Source organism: Taurulus bubalis (genome assembly GCF_910589615.1).
Source record: "Taurulus bubalis genome assembly, chromosome: 21".
Classification (NCBI taxonomy): Eukaryota; Metazoa; Chordata; class Actinopteri; order Perciformes; family Cottidae; genus Taurulus; species Taurulus bubalis.
In genome coordinates this window covers 11713849-11735866 of record NC_136609.1, presented here as the reverse complement: position 1 = coordinate 11735866, position 22018 = coordinate 11713849, and the positions used below count along the sequence as shown (strand labels likewise).

Sequence of the window (22018 nt, the reverse complement as noted above, 5' to 3'; positions counted from 1 at the left end):
TCACGGGCAGCAGCTTCTTCACGGGCAGCAGCTTCTTCACTGGCAGCTTCTTCACTGGCAGCTTCTTCACAGGCAGCAGCAGCTTCTTCACGGGCAGCAGCTTCTTCACTGGCAGCTTCTTCACTGGCAGCTTCTTCACGGGCAGCAGCTTCTTCACTGGCAGCTTCTTCACTGGCAGCTTCTTCACGGGCAGCAGCTTCTTCACTGGCAGCTTCTTCACGGGCAGCAGCAGCTTCTTCTCTGGCAGCAGCAGCTTCTTCACTGGCAGCTTCTTCACGGGCAGCAGCAGCTTCTTCTCTGGCAGCAGCAGCTTCTTCACTGGCAGCAGCAGCTTCTTCACTGGCAGCTTCTTCACGGGCAGCAGCAGCTTCTTCTCTGGCAGCAGCAGCTTCTTCTCTGGCAGCAGCAGCTTCTTCTCTGGCAGCAGCAGCTTCTTCACAGCTTCTTCACAGCTTCTGCACAGGCAGCGGCAGACATACCTGCAAGTTGGGCTCCAGCTATCTAGCCTCTGTCATGAGTCATGAGTCTGTTAACTCATAATGGGAGTGGAGGCGTGGACTGACTCATCTGAGGCTGGCAGACCATCACACCTGCCAGGTGTAGCTGAGTCCTCAGAGCTGAAGTGGTTGTTTCATGGAGGCGTTTCCCTTATTTTGAGTGGAGACTGAAATCATTGGTCCTCGTCGGTCTCTAAATGGATGGAAAGTGGATGATAAAAAATAAACAAAAACACTTTACAGTATAGTATAAATACCCAGAAGCAGCTCAATACAATACGTAGAGAAGCTCACAGGTAAGAGAGGAGGCTGCTGGACCGGCTTCCCTCAACACAACGCGTTTTAAACACAAATGAAACACAAATGCACTTATTACGGTGTGTTGTCGTAATTACGACTAGTGTAACGTTATAAAAAGGTAGTCACGCTGCTCAGCCGGTCTTAGCTACTTTACCCGCGCTGAATGACCCACACTTCCGGTACGATTATTTCAAAATAAGAGCGTCACACTTTTTCTACAATATTCTCCCCATCTGGATGAATGAAGACAGAAACGCTCAAGTGCAGACAATATAATCTATTCTTCATCTGCTGCTGCTTCTAGTGGTCATGGCAAAGAACGTGCAAACACTGATTATAATGTTTTGCCCTTATTGAAATCAGTGCAGCTGCATTGGTATTATTGCTCAACACAAACACACAAATTAGAAAGTCATCAAAGATAATCCTCAAGATCTTCACTCTTAATATCCACACGGGTTTTTCTCAGAATCCCTTCTCTGATTATTCAGAAACCCATAAACATATACCGTATATGTACTAGTAGTCTATCTGCTCAAAGTAAAACCAAACCTGTGACAACCAACTGCAGTGTTATTCAACTAAATATAATTGATTTGGAGGATGACTTAGTTCAGGAGAGAAAAATAAGCTGTTATTATGATTAGGTTTATTAAAATGTGTCTTGATAAAATGACTAATTGTTCACAGCCTGTGTTCGGTCTAGTGCTGCCCCCAACTGGCCAAACAAAGGAATGAACTGACGTTGCTGTAGCATATTGTTTTCGATTTGTTACTATAATAAATGAGCGCATTCACATCTATTTGAACAACACAGGTATTTGCACCACAAGAGGATTTACCAAACTTTCACAGATGCTTGTTTCTTAGTTTGAATCGTTTTGAGAAGAAGAAATGCTCCACATGAACCTGGACCATCTTTCATTTAGCATTTATGGGGGAAAGAAATTGCATTATTACATACAGTCAATATATAATTTGGTATGATAAAACAGGTCAAACATTAGGTTACATCTATTCAACCATGAGTACAGTAACATGAATATTCCATATATTAATGAACATTTGTTTGCTTTTTTTACTGTGCAAAACAAAATATACATCTACTGAATGTGTAAGAAGTACAGTATCAGTGAATGGGCCCGGACTGACAACACTTTATGTAATCAAATGACTTAACGTTCCTATAAATACTCAATTTGCCGACAAATTCCTTAAAAAAACGTCAGTCATCGGCACTGAACCTAATGATGACGATGGCTTATGAAACACACCTATCAAAATAACGACCCTGTTATGCGTCTACAACAGTAAGATACTAACCTTTTAGTCATTTGCTGGCGCTTCTGATCCATATATTGCCTATTAATATATGAGGTAAACCACCAGGTCTCGCATGAAAACAAACAAAACTAACTGTAATTATTGTATCAGAGTCGCACTCCTGGACACAAACACAACAAGAAAACACTCATTCAGAAAGAAATCGGCTAATTTGATTGAAACAAATTTGTTAAACATAGAAAAATAATGCAATAACTCTTAATGTGTTGGATTTAATTGTCACCACTGCCTCATCACAATCCTCTTAGGGCTCCATTGGATCCACGGCTTCATTCTTCAGTCAACACTCGGTATTGTCAACGCATGAGGAGCAGGAGGCCCGCTACATCACCTGAAGGAGTTTTTAAAGGAAATCCCACCTCAAATCACCCTTCTTTTTATTGCTGTTGCTGATTTTCTACAATCCCAACAATGAATTATTCTTGGCAACTTTGAATGAACAATAGCGATGTCAGTAGCAGTGTTTGAAGGGTGGGGTTCTCCTTTAAATCTCCCTCTTTGTTGTTGTCTGCTCCCCCGACACACCTCATGTCCTCATGGCAGCCCCCCCCCCAACACACATTTCATTACAAAGTCCTGAAACTGTTTCCAGCCTGTGTGTACCGCTTAGGGGAAGAAGACAAAGAAGAAGAATGAAGACGTTGTACTCTGAAGCGTATGAGACCCAAACTGACAAACCGAGCTGTAACCTTTTCCTGCGTCACACAACTTTCTCCTACCATTCAAATGCAGTCTGTGAAAAATTCAAGTTTTGTGTGTGTGTGTGTGTGTGTGTGTGTGTGTGTGTGTGTGTGTGTGTGTGTGTGTGTGTGCTGTTTGCGGTGGTACTCGTGCTTTGATATTCATACTAGTGTCTTGCTTGGCTTGTTTAAAAAGGACTCATTGTTTTTGGGTTTTTACTAATTTACTAAGGGATTAGAGTTGTGTATATTGGTTTTCCTTACTAGCTAGTAACAAAATACATACTTGCAGTCCCAAATAAAGATCCACATTCATTATCTAATGCTGTAAGCGGAGTTAAGTTTCCAAATTGTGCTCAAATAATTGTCTCCATCATGAAAGGGAGGATTGAACTTGTAAAGTGCCATCCAATCATTTTGTTATTAGTGAATTTAACACTTTGATCACTTTTAGTTTTTATCGGTTTAATCTGTAACACTGTCCCCGTTATTTAAAATGAACTGATCACGCTCTAGGAACTCTAAAATGACTCCCGAGGATCACAAGCTAATTTTTCTGCAGACAAATAGTGTGATGATTGGCTAAATTAAGGATGCGTGGCAAAGTTCTGGTTGAAAAGACGTCTCTGGAACGCGTAGAACCATCTGCTCTTTCAACGACGAGACCGACGAAGTTCATTTGCACGTAAATCTTTTCAGAATTTCGGTTCCACTATCAAATCCTGCCTCTGGTGCAGAATCGGACCGGTGAATCCACGAGAAGTCCGGTACCCAGTCCGAGTCCGGAGGCGACCGACTTCTTCTGCAGCTCGGCGGCGCCTCATCCGTCCATCCTTTCGTCCCACGTCGAGCCGATGCGGAGAACGTTACAGATGTCCGGGAGTTTCCCCGTTCGACCAGTAGGTGGCGGTGGCGAGGCCGTTTGAAGTCACTGAAGACTCCCAGATAGGATGTTGGCTGTTGAAGGTGGAGGCTCCGTGAAGCAGTCTGGAGGGGCGGTGAGAGCCGGAGCCTCGCTGGTGTGGGTGAATCCGTGGGTTTTTTTTGTACGCCGTTTTGTTCAGAGCTGAGATGAGAAGTCGAAAGAAAGAAAAAAACGCCGTTAGCTCGCGGCCCCTTGGTGCTTCAGCACCGTGTAGACGTTATCCACTTTGCTCAGCCTCTCGAAGAACGGGATGAGGTCCAGCAGCTCGGTGTCGGACATGTCGTCGAACCACGAGGCCACGGGAACCTGGAAGAAGACCAAAAAATCATCAGCGACCGACAACAGCGGCATGGCTAACCCGTCACCCTCTACGCCGTGACTCAGCGTGCGACTCACCGCGTTGTCGGGGTGGAAGATGTAGGAGGCCGGGGAGTTGTCCACGATGATGACCTTGTTCAGGTCGCGGCCCAGGCGGCTCAGGTCCTTGACGTAATTCCCTCGGTAGAAGACGCAGGACTCCCGGAACAGGCGGGAGCGGAAAGCGCCCCACTTGTCCAGGAGGTCGGAGACGGGGTCCGCGTACTGCGAGGGAGACGCACGGAGGCGTGTCAATGGACGTGACCACATGTGTCCACAAAATGAACGACAGGAAGTCAGCAGCCAGAGGCTGTGTTGCGTCACGCCTCGGAGGGTTTCCCCTTTTTTGCTCCGCTGTGACTATAATGTGAATAAAACACCCAAAACAAGCATGTGATTCTGCAGCGTTCTCACCTTGGCTAAACTGGCAGTGAACAGGACGCACTCGAACAGTTCTCCCATCCTCTTCAGGAACTCGTCGACGTGGGGCCGCTTCAGGACGTACACCTGGGAACACACAGGAATTTTAAACCTTACATTCGAGAAATAAAACAAGTCTCTACAAACCGTCTAGCTGCCGGAGGAACTGTGACGCTTTGACATAATCTGTGCAAACCATGACTTTTTTGACATGGGGGCGTCGAAGAAGCAGCGTGCATTATTCAACACATTTCAATGCCAGGCATTCAGGACTTGCTGAATAAAGGAAACACACTCGTATAGATCACAGACAGACAGGCATTTGGCTCCAAAAGTAAAACCCGGGACTCGTTTCCTTGAAGCTCCTCCAGCGTTCTTCCTTCTGCGGCGGCGGCGGATGAGGGTAGCGTTCCTGAACCAAGTCATCCGGAATAGGCTGTGCTTGTCTCAACAAACCTATCCTGGATTACTTGAATCAGGCCCAGACCCACGGTATGTCACCCGTCTCCAAATCCCCTTTAAACGCCGGCGGCACCGACTACGCTCGGCAATTTGAACCCGAGAGCCCAGCTATCGCACGACCGCAAGGGCGGCGAGGCGACGCGTTACAGTGTGAGCGGGATGCCAACATTACCTGGTGTACTGTTCCATCTATTTCCACAGGAATGATGAAGTCTGCATTGTTCACAGGCTGTTGGAGTGACAGGAGAAACATATAGATGTCAACATGAGCAGGATCCAAATCCCCAAATGATGAGGAAGAGGTTCACTAGCAGGAAAGGAGACAAGCATGGCCTCTTGCAGTGTAAAATGTGTGGTATTATTGGAGGACAGATGCAGGTGGAGACAAACAGTCTGTAGGATGACAGACGTGTCACCGTCAGAGCCAACAACAACCAGATGAGAGGCTGTAGTGTCTAACATCTAATGATGTAATGTGATCACATTACAGACCTTGAAGGAGCTGTGAACCAACGTCTCATCCAGATCTATGACCACGCAGATCTTCCCCGAGTCTTTAGACTTCACTGGAGGCAGCAGCGGCTTCACCTGGATCTAAAGCACAGGAGTCAGACTTCTGTTGAACACAGATTTTTTTTATCTCTCCGCTGCCGTCAAAACAGGACAAATATGAAACCCACCTTGGAGACGGTGCCGTTCTCCTCCACCAGCAGGGGGGCGTTGTTGTTGACGGGCTGGGGTTCGGGATGGTCCCGACACAGGCAGCAGAAGAGGCTGGAGAAGAGGCCTCCGCTCCTGGGCTTCTTGGAGGACAGAGAGGGCGAGGAGCCTGCAGAGGAGGAGGAGGAGGAAGAGGAGGAAGAGGAGGAGGAGGTCAACAAGCTGCAGCCTCTTTGGGAGTACCCTCACTATCCTTATGTTCTAGCTTGTCTTTATTCATCTTCACGTTCATTGTTTTATTCAAGACAAAGAAACATCACGTCCTCTGACTTGAGAAGCTAGAGCCGAATGACTTAGTGGCAAATTATAGATTAAACAAGTTATCAATCATATACAAATGTCTGTAGAGATAATCCAGTTTGTGTGATGCTGTTAAACCTTAACAATCTGCAGCAAACCGTGAAACAGACACAAATCCTGCCAAGAGCAGCTGTAAGTCTTTCAAAAAAGACAAAATAAGCAGTTATAACTGCATTTCAGGGATAATAACTCCCGCACTGAGGACTCCATCTTGTCAGCGAATGTATGACAACAGTACAAAGTACATGCAGCAGCTTTCCTCATACTTTAGTCATGTGCACAGACCCTCCTGCAGGCTCACGTCCCTGCCAGCAGCTCTTGCGTAACGCTCTGATGTCAGCAGCAAACAGGCATCTCCAATGAAGCCGCTGCACTTTAACAGCATTATACAGGCATCACACGCACATCATGAGGACAGCGTTCAGACATACCGACGGACAACTTCTGCACAATGCACCTAATGATATCTTCGAGATGTGTCTTTTTAAAGTTAACCCTTTTTGCATGTAGTAATATATGAAATATTGAAGCACATTGTACACAACAGGTAACAGGCAATGAAAGCCATCTGTAAAATCTCTGTCCATTTCTGCGTGTTGGATCTCAACAGGTATAAAGCTCATCCCTTGCTCTCGAGTCGTATAACCTCTCGTTAAATGTGTTTTCCTCGTTGATTTATTGTACCGCATTTAGTCGTCAATTTGAAAAGTGCAGTACAAATAAACCTCAAAATAAAATCATGTTTTCAGGAAGGAAAGTGAGATAATTGGTCGTCTTTAATTGGATTTTTCTATATTGTACTTTTGTGGCAAAGAGCAGTTTGTCTTTGAGAAGGTAAGCGGGTCACCTGGCGGCGAGCGATGGCGTGTGGAGGCGGAGTCAGAGACTTTAGGTTTGACTTTGTTCCCTTGTTTGAGGCAGAAGTTCTGCAGGGATTCCCCCTGAAGTTTGTCAATGAGCTGAACTCCACTCGGCCCGCTTCCGCGTCCCCTGAATCTCTCACCAGCCTCGGTACACTTTGTTTGGGCCTCTTTCTGCCCCGTCCTCCCTCTGTGTGTCCGGACGTGACCGTGCTGCCAACACACAGGCCTCTGTTGTGCGTCCCTCTCGCCTCTTTCATTCCCTCCTCCGCCGTTTGTGGATTCAAACTCCGTCTGACCCTCTGACGGCCTCCGCCGCGCTCGGGCCAAAACAGGAAGAGGAAACAGACGGGTATCAGCGGAGGAAGCGACCTGCCATCGCGTTTTAGAGGAGCGGGAGCTGGTGACACTTTTCATTTGCTTTCAGGTTGTTAACAGGCAGGTTTTCATTCCTTCAACCTCATAGACAACTAATCAATTCATGTGTGGCCTACTTTTCCTGACACCAACAAAAATAAAGCACTTAAACAATAGAGATTCATAAATGTGTCGCATCTTTGCTGTGAAATTAATCTTATTCGGTCCCTTACGTCCTTATCCATTGTGCTCTTCACTGCTTTCTTTCCTCGCTCCCTCCCTTGTGTCCTCGCTCCCTCCCTTGTGTCCTCGCTCCCTCCCTTGTGTCCGTATAACTTCCGGTGTTCCCTCCCTTGTCCTTGTCTGCTCCCTCAAGTCTCCGTTAGCTTCAATATTCATGTTTTTCACACACACTTCTTGACCAGAATAGAAATGAATAACTGGGTGCCGACCACACAAAAAGGGGCTTTATGACGACGAGTGCGTTTCCAGCCTCGTCCAACTCATCTCACTCTGAAAACAATTATCAATTTAATTATGTGAGCATTTCCAAATACTAGGATCGCAAACGTTCACTTTGGGTTTGACCGGTTATTAAGTCTTAAAAAATAATCTGTATTTCTCAAACAGTCTCAGATCTATTTCAAATGTCCTCTTCTTTTTGTTTCACATTTGTTTTGATGTTTATAACACTTACACCACGTGTTATTACCCTTACGGTGCGATGTGTGCCGGTCAGAGAGAAGCACAGCCCCCGTCTCCAGGACTCATCACTTTGAGGAACCGGAGGCTTCCAGCTGCTGTGTTCTTCCCATCGTCTCCCTCAACTAAAGGGGCATCACGTGCTACGTAGACATAATTAGCATGTACATTGTTTAAGAAGTAGCAGCTCATTTTGCAGTATTTTAAGTTGTGGGTTTTAACACATCTGGCTCCAAGCCGAGATGAAACAACCGTCTGATGTATATTTGTGGGTGAAGTCAGTGACATCTGCTTCATGTCGAGTCGCTTTTCATTTTCACTCGTTAATATATATATATATACATATATATATATATATTTATTAACACTTAAAGCAGGAAAACACACGTACAGCTTGAGATGAAGTCCAATGTGTTGCATTCTAAAATACCAGAAGATTCAATGCGTGGACTCGGATCCTAATTCCTAAACCAGAGACGCTCACGCTCTTAATGAAGAGAGCTGAGCTTCAGCCACATTGCCATCTCAAACATATGAACAATTTAACTTGTTCTTTTGCTCTTATTTCTTTGATTTGCAGACTTTCATGTTGTAATAAAACGCTCTAAAAGAATAATAAAAAGTGTGTGGGCTCCATGCAGACTGACGGACCGCGATACCTCACAAGATGCTGGCACCCTGATGAGTGACACCCTGATGAGTGGCACCCTGATGAGTGGCACCCTGATGAGTGGCACCCTGATGAGTGACACCCTGATGAGTGGCACCCTGATGAGTGGCACCCTGATGAGCGAGGCCGGCTGGGAGAACCCTCACTGTCATTAGTGGTATGAGGAACTGACCTGACAGCCGCCCTTTTGGAGTCGAGTGGGAGATGACTAACCAGCCAGTGATGGTGCACTTTGCATTTCATGATGATCTAATAAATACAGATATCATAAAGGTTAGCGGGTCGAGCAGCGACCGTCATGAGCTCGGGATGTTTCCAACTTTTCTGCCCTTTGACCCAGTTTCCAGGCGTTCTCAAAAGGATTATGAAGAGATTGTTGGATTTCAACACTGCTTGTTTATAGAATACAAAATGCATTCAAACGGCCATAATCAGCCGTAGTGATCTCAAATGAATGTCGGATATGAAGCAACACCTCGTGAAGTTGAGAAACATTCAAAAGTGGTCCGGCACGACGAGCCATTCATTTGTGGATTTATTTTAAACAACTGTAGGCCTACGTTTGACTTATGTGCCTATTTATAACCCTCAAACGCTGTTAAACCCCACCAGCAGGCTCCTTTATGTGGTGGGTCTCTAAACTACAAGCGTTTTCTGACTTGATGAAGCGCAGCAGCTCTGTTATCAAAACGTCCGAACAGCTGGAGGCGGGACAAAGTAAACATGCTGTTGCCACAGTGAGAGGACAAGGTTATGTGAAAGATTAGGTTTGACGTTTCAGTTACTCGTCATCCATCTCCCATATGTGTGTGTGTGTGTGTGTGTGTGTGTGTGTGTGTGTGTGTGTGTGTGTGTGTGTGTGTGTGTGTGTGCACATGATACGCTTTTTAACTCCAAGTGTTGCTGTGTGACACGACGCAGGCTGGAAGTGACACCCGACGTCGGCCTTTACCAGAGCCACTGGCAGAGGATGACTGACAGGTCACCAGATTACTCAGGAACCTGCTTCACCCTCCGGATGACCCAGAGGTCTGTGCCAGAAGGGCAAGAAGCGGGTGATGAAACTGGGATTTCCTCAATGAAGCATAGATCTTTTTTTACATTTCTGTGCTTCATTGAGGAAATGACAATGTCACCGCCGGTCCCTGAGTGAGGAGGGAACCAGAGGGCCTGTCATGGAGTAAACAGCTCCAGGAGCCAAGGCAGCAGAGAAGAGACTCCAGGTCTACAAACACACAGGAGGGAAAGTAGAAGTTGATCATCATCCGGATGCCAGGATTTAACATATCCAATATCCTCTATATGTGCTTATTTGACGCATGGAGCTGTATAATCCATCACTAATATGATTTAAAGTGGGTTTGAGGCGACTGTAAGATATTAAAGTATGAATGCTCTCTTGATACGTCATTTCCTTGACTTCCATCACAGGCCGAAGGGCCGCAGCCATGATCTATGCACGAGAGAGAGACCGGGACGGTTCAGTGCTTCCCTGCTTCCCCAGAGGCTGGTGGTCACTATAATGTGCACTACAAAGCAGATTCATGGGCGGGTTCCGAGCCGGAGGGGTCGTGGACTCGGACTCACGGAGCTCTGCAGAACTTTTTGTTTTTCAAAGTGTATTATTTCCCTCAATAAAAAGACACTTACCCCTCTCCGCCGCGGCTTTGCTGCCCTCCTCATCCCGGCTGACTTGGGTGATTATTGAGGACGGGTTGTCCATCACATGCAAGGTCTGGTCCGGAGTGAAAATATCACGCTTTTAAAAAGTTACAGACAGTTCGCTGACTCGGTGCATTACCCAAAAAAAAAAAAAAAAAAAAAAAAAAAAAAAACTTTAACGTGGAGACAAACGAAGCCGAATCGCTCCGGAAAACATCGCAACAAAGTCGCCTACAGCTCGGCCATGACGCCGCGGAGGCCGCTGTCCGCTCCACGGGTCCAGTCCGGTAAACTTCCAGCAACAACAACAACAACAACGCAACTCTTTGCCAGCGAGATAGCAACTTTGATTCAATATGGTGCTCAACTCCTCCTCGCAATTTCAAGATACAAACACGGAGGTTTCAAGGCTTCCCATTTCACTTAAAACGGCGCGCGCAGCGACACTCCCTCTGGCGTCGGCGAGTTTGGCGATGGTCCCTTAAAAGTTACTCAAAACTTAACGAGTAAACAACACGTTGCTGTCACATATGCAGCCTGGAGCCGTGTTCACCACACAGCACGTTAACACGTTCAATAAAGCATGTGATGGACTAACTACTAACTTCACTACTCCTTCAACGCCTCCATTGCGCGTCACCGTGGACACGTTTCGCAGTGTTTTCTACTTCCGGCCCGGGACGTGTGTGTGTGTGTGTGTGTGTGTGTGTGTGTGTGTGTGTGTGTGTGTGTGTGTGTGTGTGTGTGTGTGTGTGTACGTAGGTCTGTGCTACCGTGGTTGTTGTGTAATGGACAATATTAGAGAAAACTGTCGCCAACAACTATAAGTTTAGTAGAAGTAGCGGTAAAGAAACGCCCAGTTCGGGTCCCCTTGAAACCGCCTCGAGTCAGGGACCGTCGCACAAGTGCCGACTTTTTCCCCGCCTCCTCCAAAATACAGTAGCAGGGTTCAAACTCTGACGTTTCAGTGTAGCTGGGTGTCATAGTTTGCAAAATAAACAGCTTTTATATCAATATTTTACATTTGTTTGTCATATTTTCTCTTCGAAGTGAGATGTTTTCCTTGCTTTCCCATTATTGGTGTGTTTCTTTGCAGGAAAAGGCTTTTTCACCTTTGTTGTTGTTGCATTGAGTCATGCATTCTGATTATCTGTATCAACAGTATGGATACAATCCTATATCATGTATGGTAAACATGCATAAACATGCAATACTGCCAGATAGCAGTACTGCTTATTATAGATTTGCAACGTTGTCTTGGACGTCGATGTTACGCAATCAGACATATTCAATTGCAAAATGTCTATTGGTGGACATATTTATATTGTGTTATATTGCACAACCTTATACTGCACAACCACAACATATTGGTGTCATATTGGTCGTGTGAGGAGGTTTTTACTGTGCAGACTGCATTCCACAAAGCTGAAAGCAAGTCACTTTCCCCAATTGTATCAATAGTTTATTACATACCTTCTCATAAAAACATCTTCACTCCCCCCCACATATAAACACCGCAAATTGGTACATTTATAAATCTTCAAACGCCCAAATTCATACAAAAAGGAACACTGTGATCGAGCAATACACAAGACGTTCTATTATTACAAGGACTGCGTGTATGTATGCATGGATGAACCTAAACGCAGCCGTGTCATTGGAAAGTCCAAATATTGCAGACAGACGTGTTTTGCTTCGGTCAAAGTCAAACATTTGTCAATCAATTGTGAATTATTACCACCGGAGACACATTTACAAGAGAAATACTTTGGATATCAATCCGATTTAGGCACTGACTGGGTGATCGTGATTGAAGCAACCCGACCAACCGATGGGCAATACTGAGAAACCACAGCAGTTCACCAGAGGATGACTTCCATGTAAAATGTCAAATCTACATTACAGACTGATTTTTTCTTCATAGTTTATTACAGAGTTCAGTTTCAACCACAGAACAAGAAGTTGTACCAAAAAATTCCTATGTCACCCTAAAATATTTCATTTTAACGATGTGAATCTGAACACCAATCACAAACACACTCCTTATTTTTACCTTTTTTTTTCATTTTTTTTTGCCTCGATGAGAATTCTAAAAGTGATTCAAAAATGCTCTCGCGCGCGCACACACACACACACACACACACACACACACACACACACACACACACACACACACACACACACACACACACACACACACACACACACACACACGCACACACACAAATAAATTAACATGTAAAAAGTAAACAATTTCAAGAAGAAAAAAAAAGAAGAATATTTTTGGTTTTGAGTTTTAAAAACGTGTAAATTAAATGCAAAAATAATTTAGCAGCTTAAATCATGGTACATTCACATGAGTTGTTGACTAATACATTTAGTGACAGAAACAAAAAGGCGGAAACGCTAATGGCACACATGGAGACCAATGTTCATCCAAAACCAAATATTAATGTGCACTTTCAGAATTCACAAGGTGACCGAGAACTTGTGCGATCAAAGAAAATCAAACAGCGTCCTGTTTCCTCTCAAAGGACGAACAGTTTCTGAGCAGTTCTGAACTCCTTCGGCCCGATGAACATGTCACGGCGTGGACTCCTGTCTTTCCTGTGGATACTCAGGCTCCATCATCCCTCTCCCATCCCCCGCTGGCATATCTTTCATGCAGCGGTGAATCACAGAGGTGAAATTCGGCAGATCCGACCCTGATACTCATGCGTGTGTGTGGTGCTGCGCCTCCCGCCGCCGCCGCCTCACTTCGGGCCGAGCGGGGCGGTGCCGGACGCCGGCGAGCTCTGGTAGGTGCGCAGCAGCACCTTGTGCTTGGTGGCGTCCTCCGTGCGGCGGCGCTGCTGCTCCACCAGGAACTCTTTGAGTCGGCTGGAGGGGAAGGTGAGCGTCTGCCTCCTCAGCTTCATCAGGTAGGAGTCCTGCAGCCAAGCCTGTGTGAAGCAGTCCCGTGTGGTCGGACGGGCCCTGGGAGTACACATGGGAATACACATAAACATATAGGAATACACATAAACATATAGGAATACACATAAAAACATAGGAATACACATAAACATATAGGAATACACATACAAACATAGGAATACACATAAACATATAGGAATACACATACAAACATAGGAATACACACAGGAATACACATAGGAATACACATAGGAATACACATAAACATATAGGAATACACATAGGAATACACATAAACATATAGGAATACACATAAAAACATAGGAATACACATAAACATATAGGAATACACATACAAACATAGGAATACACACAGGAATACACATAAACATATAGGAATACACACAGGAATATACATAAACATATAGGAATACACATAAAAACATAGGAATACACACAGGAATACACATACAAACATAGGAATACACATAAACATATAGGAATACACACAGGAATACACATAGGAATACACATAAAAACATAGGAATACACACAGGAATACACATAAACATACAGGAATATACACATGAACACATGAATTTATATAAACACACATGAATACACATAAAAATATAGAAATACACACAGGCATACACACAGGAATACACACATGAATACACATAAACACACATGAATACACACATGAATATACATAGGAATACACATAAACACATATAAATACACATAAACATAGGAATACACATAAACATACAGGAATACACACATGAATACACACATGAATACACATAAACATACATAAACACACAGGAGGGTGAGACCTTGGGTGACTCACCATGAGTAGCTGCTCAGCATCTTCTTGAGAACGGCGGAGGCGCTTTGGGACACGTTTGGGTAAAGTCTGGTCGGGTCAAACTTGGCCATCAGGATTTTGGCTTCCACTTGCAGAGGGTCTTTATCTTCAAAGGGCAGCCGGCCGCTGAGCCTGGATGAAGCACAAAGAAACACAGCTGAGCAGGATCGCTCAACATGTGACGCACTTCATCGGCTGAAGGTGGCGCCGGCTTTAACGCGTTCAACACGTTGAAATAATGAACACGATGACGCCTCATACTTACATGATGAAGGTGACAACGCCGACGGTCCAAATATCCGACGGAGGGCCGACCACTTCACCTTTTACCATCTCAGGAGCTTTGGTCAAGAGGAGGAACATTTAATAATGACTGAATGCATGTTACAGGTCTGCGGGACATCAAAGGTTCCCGTCCTCACCCATGTACTCCAGGGTCCCGTCCCCCGGGTCCGAGCGCTTGAGGCTGAGGGGGTTGAAGCTCTGAGCGCTCCCGAAGTCCACGATCTTGACGGCGTTGAGGTTGGTGACCATGATGTTGTCGGGCTTGAGGTCCAGGTGGAGGACCCTGCGGTTGTGCAGGTACTCGACCCCCTGGAGGATCTGGACCAGGTAGCCCACCACGTCGTCCTCGGAGTAGCGGAACCTGTCGAGAACAAGAAGAGGTTATTGGACGGGTAATGCATGCGTATTAAAAACAGTGATCACCTCTGGAGTCTATTGATACATCTCTTAACCTCTGTGATTGGATTTATTATTTTAAGTGAATATTTTTGGAATTCTGCCTTTATATATGCATGTATACTCAAATAGTTTGTTTACATTAATACAAAAATAAAACATAAATATTCAACTATAAATCAATACAAATCAACAGTATAGTTTTACTGAACCACTGAAATAAATTAAGTAGAAGTATTCTTAATTTAAATGAATATGTTTGAATTCCCTCCATCCAGTCGGCCTTTATATATGTATGGATATACAGAAATAAAACATATAAATATACAACCTTAAATCAATAAAAAATCATTAGTATAGCTAAACTGAACCACTGAATTAAATTAAGTAGAAGTATTCTTAATTTAAATTAATATTTTTGGAATTCCCTCCATCCAGTCGGCCTTTATAAATGCATGGATACTCAAACAATTTGTATACATTAATACAAAAATAAAACATAAATATTCAACCTTAAATCAATAAAAATCATCAGTATGAACCACTGAATTAAAAATTAAAAAATGTGTAGAAGTAGCCTAGATATACTTACATCAAACAACTTGTATACATTAATATAAAAAGAAAAATGTAATTTTAAATCAATAAAAATCATCAACATTAATTTAAATGAGTAATTGTTGGCTCTCAGAGGGAAAGGCCCCGCCCCCTGCTGTGTGTGTCTGTCTGTGTGTGTGTGTGTGTGTGTGTCTGTCTGTGTGTGTGTCCCTCAGTGTGTGTGTATCAGTGTGTGTCCCTCAGTGTGTGTGTCTCAGTGTGTGTGTATCAGTGTGTGTCCCTCAGTGTGTGTCCCTCAGTGTGTGTGTATCAGTGTGTGTGTATCAGTGTGTGTGTGTCCCCCCCTCCCACCTGTCGATGAGGCTGTGCAGCAGCTCTTTCCCAGTGCAGTACTCGGCCACCAGCACCAGGTAGTGCGGCGTGACGTAGGCCTCATGCAGAGCCATGACCTTCTCGTTGCGGAGGGACTTCAGGATCTCGTACTCCTTCAGGACCTCCGGCTTGTTCTCCTGGTTGTAGGAGACGATCTTCGCCATGTAGATTTTGCCCGTCGCGTTCTCGCGGCACTCTCTGATGACCCCGAATCGACCCCTGGCAAAAAGAAATGAATAACCTGTTAATTATTATGAACCTATTGCAACTAAAGAAGGAGATGGAGAAGATGGAGCTCGCCTGTGATCCAATATTTCATTTTTATCAAGGCATTCTTATTTTTCTTTTTTCAACAACCATATCATTATGAGAGTGCATGAGAGTGCAATGCATGAAAAGCAGGATTAATGAACTCTGTGCAGGTTTCATAGACCAACATTGAATCTGCTGATTAAAATCCTCCTGCAGTGCATAAATTGTTCAAATCTCAAACATTCAATAATCCATAAGAATGCACTTATTATGACCCCCATGATATGATGTTTTCTCTGATTTCTCACCTGGCCTTCTCATCCAGGAAGGTGTAGGGTTTCTGTGGGACGCCCTGCCGCAGAGCAGTGGAGGGCGTGGTGCGTCCCGATGGGGTTCCTCTGCTGGGGGTCCTGACCCCGTCCCCGATGGGACTCAGGCTGGAGGACTGGAGGACTTGTGGGGTGAAGGAGGCGGGAGTCGGGGTCACGCGGGCCGTGGCGGCGGCGGTGGCGACGTACGTGGGCACAGAGGACACGGCCGGTTTGATCGCCGTCGACGGCGGGGTTACAAGAGCGGGGGGCGGGGATATCGGTGGGCTCTGAGTCATGGGAGACACCACGTTTACGGGACTCTGGGGTTTGGGGAGGACAAAGGGTGGAGGCGCTTTGACGGTGGGTGAAGAGGGATGAGAGGAGCTTATGTTTGGAGCGTCTGCAGATGGCAGTTGGGGATTTGTTGCAGGGCAGGAAGGCAGAGAGGGCGGAGACTTAAGGGGAACAAGGGAGGATGCATGGGTGGAGGAGACGGCTGTGCTGGGAGCGTTGTTCTGGACTGGCTTTGATGAGGAGGGGGCAACTGGTTCATGTGGAGCTGGGACTGTCTTTACGACGGCCATGGCAGGTGGAGCTCCTCCAGCTGAGAAAACAGAAACGCGACCTTAAATTACTGCTTTCATCCACCGCGGTGTGACTGAAGCCTTCCGTACATTTAAACCAACAGCCCAGGGTAATAATACCTGTGGAGTCCAGGCTGACTGGAGCCGAGCCGTTGCTGTACGGCCCCTGGCCTGCCTTGTTGATACAGGCGACTCGGAACTTAAAAGTGCCCCCTGGTGGCAGGTCTGTGACATTGTAGTAGCAGTCCACCACTCCAGTGGCCACAGTCAGCCAGTTAGAATCACCTGCAGCACAGAGAGGAAATAAAGAAGTGATCTTTATATGAAGTTATTTATATACAGGCCACAGAATGCTGGATAGGTGTTTCCTAATATTTAAGTATGCATACTGGATATACATGTATGTGAATGGAACTATGAAGAGAAGAAAGACAAGTCTCAGGAGAAAAAGTTGAATAAGTCAAAAGTAAAATAATCTTGTTTTGTTCTCTTTAAGTTGCGAATGACACACTGCAGTTCATATCCTGACCACCAGATGGCAGACGTGCACCGTGAGCACACAAACAAGTTAACGCTCAGCTGTTTCTCGTGTTGGCACAGAGAAAGAGCCCCGAAGTTAAATGTAAACGAGGCAGCGACACATTATTCTGTGAGTACCTGAATCAATGCCGCCTGGCAAAGGACCCGTTTGGAATGAGACGGCGGGGAAAAACAACCCAGAAGGAAATCTATCAGAGCGAATAAGTCTGCTCCCGCAGGTTTGTCTGACTATATTTTCCATCCAGCACATTATAAGATAACAACGATTCATCATGCATAATGACACAAAAGCGTGGACAGCAGCACCGGTGTCTGTGGTGTCTCTGGATATTGAAACCTATTTGACTATAACCACATCACACACAGGGAATGCAGTTTTAAACCATCTAAGATGCATTTGGATGAGCAGAATGTTGCAGAAGACTCGCCTTCTGTTTTTCTTTCCAGGGTGTAGCTGCACGGAGACTTGGTGTCCGCTGGCTTCCAGAGCACCAGGGCGGTGTTGTTGTAAGTCTGGGGGACTTCGGGGGTCCCGGGCCGTTTGGGGACACCTTAAAAAGGTGACAGAGAACAGCGTAGATGAGTGATACTGGGCAGATGTGATAGTGAGCTGAATAGGAGTAGAAATGCAGTCAGAAAAAGCTCCGGGTTTGAAAATGTAATATATCCTTGTGGTTTTTCTTGTTTTAGTCTCAAGTGTGGTTTTAAGTGTGGTGTGGGTGGCTTCACTTTGAAGTGTGCATGGTTTTACTACTGCGCGAGTCCTTCATAAAAGCTGCTGTTGTATATTTCAAGTGCTTTATATCGCATCTGTAAAAGCAGCCACTGATTCAGTGTATTAAAATGTCACATTAAGAGAAGACACCAACGAAGAACAGACAAGAACAAGATGTTCAAACCACCCGATCCAGACGACGTGTGTTTTGTAGTCACACCAAACCAATCTTGACACAGTGTCGTTGCTTCATTTAAAAATGTATTTCCCATTAGGCCTGTGCAGCGGCTGGAACAGCGGAGCCAGTCTGAGGTATTTCTCTCACATCACAAGATTATCAAGGGGACACAAATAGCATCAGTGGTTGAGATTATATAATATTATACACATATAATACATTCCTCAGATTGCACTTGACATCTGAGGAATGTATTTTCCACTGAAACCTCAAAAGTCTCATTACTATTGTTGCATTTCTGAGCTGCACTGTTTCTTTACACACCATTAATACAAAGGCATGTCTGGAGTCTTAAATATGATCTGCAGCAGACGGTTACAAATCACCGGAAGCGCCATTTGTTCCCCATTACATGATGAATATGAGAAAAGCCCCCAAAATCCATTAAGCCAAGCCACTGTAAAAGTTAATCTCTTGACATTAATATTCATTACAACTGTAATAATATTCATTCCGTTCTTCCTGCAATTAAAATGCAATTATGTAAAACACATCCCATCATGAGGATAATTAGTGTCTGTCCATGAAAGGCAAAGGAGCAGCTGTGCCTCGAAGAGAACTGAATAATCCCCAATCCCCAGTTTTACCCCCATTCCGTACAATAACAACATTATGACACACTTTCTGGGTAATAAGCTACTTACAAGCTATGGTCAGTGTGCAGGAGGTGGTGATGGTCGCTATGGGGTTGGTGGCGACGCATTCATAGACTCCCGCGTCCCTGCGGCTGGTCTTCATGATCATCAGAAGCTGCCTGCCATCTGGATGAGACATCAGGCTGATCCGCTCATCCAGCTGCAGAGGTTTCCGATCTGGAAGCACACGGCACATTTTAGAAACCGGACAAAAAGACACAGATCTAAACATCCTGGGAGGCTTTAAGCGGCGTACCCATCGCCCACGAGATGTCCGGATGCGGGCTTCCGGCCGGGAGGCAGCTGAGAGTCACCGGCTCCCCCTCCAGCAGGACGTGGTCCTTCAGTTTGATGTGGAACACGGGGGCGAAGTCCGACGCCGAGCGGATGAACTGCTGGCTCCTCGACAGGCCCTCCTCTTTGGGGGCGGACTGAGAGGGGGTTTTGTCCTTCTTGCCCCTCGTCAGACCCCACCTGTCCCACCGGGACCGGCGGTCCGTCTCCGAGGCTTTTTCGGAATGGACGCTGGAGGCGGACTCAATCGATTCCTTGGACGCGGCGGCGCCGGTCTGTTTGGCGAGCTGATTCTCGGGGATGCCCATCCCTTTGAGGCCCCGGCCCTCGGATTGGGAATGGCGATGGCGGGTGAACAGAGGCATCCTCTTTCCCTCCTCGCCCTCTTTTCTCTCCTCGGACTGACTGCGGCTCTTCGAGGTCATTCCCGCCACTTTGTTCTCGAACTTGTGTCGCATTGCCAGCACGGGGGAGTCGGTGACTTTCTTCAAATCCTTCTGCAGCAGCTCTCTCTGACTCCCACCGGCGTCTCGGTCCTTCCTCTCCTCGGACTGGGTCCTCAATTTGGCCGAGATCCCCGCCACTTTGGACTCAAACTTGCGCCTCATTGCAGAAACCGATGACTCGTCAGCTTTTCCTTGTTCTCTCTCGTCCGGCTGCCTCTGCGCTCCTGCACCGCTCAGCTCCTTTGTGTCGAGGGACTTGCTGCGACCGACAGCCCACGACACTCTCTTGTTCACAGCAGCTTTCTGCACATCCTGAGGCTTCTCCTCTTTTGGTTTCTCCCCCTTCTTCTCCACCGACGTGGACCTCTTGGACCGCAAGGAAAACCTCCCGATCAGGCCGAGGCCCGTTTCTGTCTCTCCTTCTCTTAAATCCTGAACAGATTTGGACTTCTCCTGTAGTCCTTTTGGTAACATTTCAAGAGGCGCCCCCCTCGCCCCCGGCCTGTAAACCTCCTCCCCCGCCTCGCCGCCCTTCCGGTTCAGGACGGGGGATTTCTCCTCCGATTTGTTTCGGGTCAGTTTCCGGAGGCCGCGGGTCAAAGACGACTCCCGCTTCCTAAACCTGGCTTCAAAGACCTCCTCCGAGTCGATGTCCTTGATGTCTGTCCTGAGCACCGGCTGGCGGGGGGCAGATAGATCGGGGTTCGACGAGGTGGAAACAGGACCGGGGGATCGATCCGCCGACGCTACTTTGGCGAACACCGCTGGGTGTTCGGGTAACGTGAGGCTTTCTGTGGACTTCGAGCCACTCGTTGTGGCCGCAACCGCTTGAATGACACTCGCATATGCAGAGGAGGGTTTACTTTGCTTCTTATCCTTCTCATTAATATGCAGCTCTTGATTTTCTTTCTTCTTTTCTTCCTCATCATCCTCTATTACAATTACAGGAGTGATAACAGAGGGTGATCTCGACTCGTCTGGCTTTTCTAACTGGGTTTTGGTCCGTTTCTCTGCTATCACATCCCTGTTCTTCTCATTCATACTTTGCATATCATCACGTTCTTTCACATGGTTCTGTTGGTCCAACCTCCCTGCTGTTGGGAGTATAAAGGAAGTCTTCCCTGTAGGGGAGGCAGACGCGGCCTCCAGTGCTTGTTCTGTGATGGCGGACATTGAGGTGGCCTCCTGGAGCGTCTTCCCTTCCATGCTACCGTTGCCCACCGATGGGATCTCTAAGGGGGCTCCGAACCTGCGGTGCAGGGGCATGGGCTCGGAATCCCCCTGCGTGAAGGACGTGCTTTTACGTAAAACTTTGGTCTTCGGCATGTCCTCTCCGGCGCTCTCTGAGGACGCCGCTCTGGTGAGCGTCGACGGCCCGGCTCTCGATCGCCTCAAGTTCCGATCCAGAGAGCCGGTCCGCCTCTCGTCCTCCATGCCGAGCGTTTCAAACAAAGGCCCTCGCAGGCCGCTCATCTTCTTATCCACGTTTCCTCCCCTGAGTAACCGCTGTCTCATCAGTTCCAGTTTGAGGGCATAATCCTCCTGGCTTAACTTCGCCGGCCCGGGGCTCGGGCTGCGATTGGGTAGTTCCATGGAAACAGCCTTTTTCAGGCTCTTGTTACTTTCCTCTGATTCCTTCTCTGTGTTTTCCTCTTCTGGGTCAATGTGGAGAAGCAGTGCTGAATCAGCAGAGCTGCCTCTCCTCATCGTAGCCCTTCTGGCTTTTATCTGACTTTCGTCCGCCTCCACACTTGATTCTTTTTGAAGCGGTGCTTGTTTTGTCTTTTTCTTTTCCTCCTCATCTGGGGTTTCCTCCTCATTCTTCACGCCGTCATTAGCCCCTCCTCTCGTCTCCTCGTTGTCCTTTTTCCTCGTCCCGTCGGCAGCAACGCTGGGACATGCCGTGACGTCTTCGTCCCCCGGGATCTCGTTAAGCGAGACCCTGGACCCGGAAAAGACCATGGACAGCGGCATGGGAATGAAGGGAAGCTCGTCGACGTCTGCATCGGAGTCAGAGGACGAGGAGGGTGGAGGGGAGCCTTCTTTTAAATGCCGGGCCACAGCGATGGAGACGTGCTTCGATGACTCATTCAAAAGCTCTGGGATCGACCGCATCACCATCTTGGATTTGTAGCTGACAAGGGAACGCTGAAAAAACAGAAAATAGAGGACAATGTGGGTTAGTTTACTTTTCCTACTTTATCAGGAAAGTTTCCAGTCTGAGTTTTACACCCTGGTCCCTTTAGAGGTTTAATTTAGGCCGATAGACTCATCATACTTTAGGAAATCTGTTCATTTAGTGCAGGAGTATAGGGAATATTCTATAGAGATCATTCTCTGGGAATCAGC

At 46.5% G+C, this 22018-nt stretch overlaps 2 protein-coding genes across 2 annotated transcripts in view; both read right to left on the bottom strand.

Moving 5' to 3' along the window:
* Positions 1-1721: 1721 nt before the first annotated feature.
* Positions 1722-10317, bottom strand: LOC306753129 (carboxy-terminal domain RNA polymerase II polypeptide A small phosphatase 1-like; the record flags this gene model as incomplete). Its single annotated transcript, XM_079236975.1, has 7 exons — positions 1722-4052; positions 4143-4328; positions 4518-4610; positions 5158-5214; positions 5478-5579; positions 5666-5814; positions 10245-10317. The coding sequence occupies 7 exons, from the start codon at positions 10315-10317 to the stop codon at positions 3924-3926; spliced, it is 789 nt and encodes a 262-aa protein (XP_079093101.1). The 3' UTR covers positions 1722-3923.
* Positions 10318-11734: 1417 nt separating this feature from the next.
* Positions 11735-22018, bottom strand: part of spega (striated muscle enriched protein kinase a) — a gene marked incomplete at its 5' end in the record, with an annotated part of 39414 nt that continues 29130 nt past the window's right edge. The window contains 10 exons of the mRNA XM_079236893.1: positions 11735-13232; positions 14026-14175; positions 14309-14384; positions 14466-14689; positions 15634-15873; positions 16215-16821; positions 16922-17086; positions 17770-17892; positions 18939-19106; positions 19186-21817. Of these exons, the coding sequence (XP_079093019.1) occupies positions 13010-13232; positions 14026-14175; positions 14309-14384; positions 14466-14689; positions 15634-15873; positions 16215-16821; positions 16922-17086; positions 17770-17892; positions 18939-19106; positions 19186-21817 (4608 nt within the window). The 3' untranslated portion in view covers positions 11735-13009. The remainder of the gene's footprint in view (positions 13233-14025; positions 14176-14308; positions 14385-14465; positions 14690-15633; positions 15874-16214; positions 16822-16921; positions 17087-17769; positions 17893-18938; positions 19107-19185; positions 21818-22018) is intronic.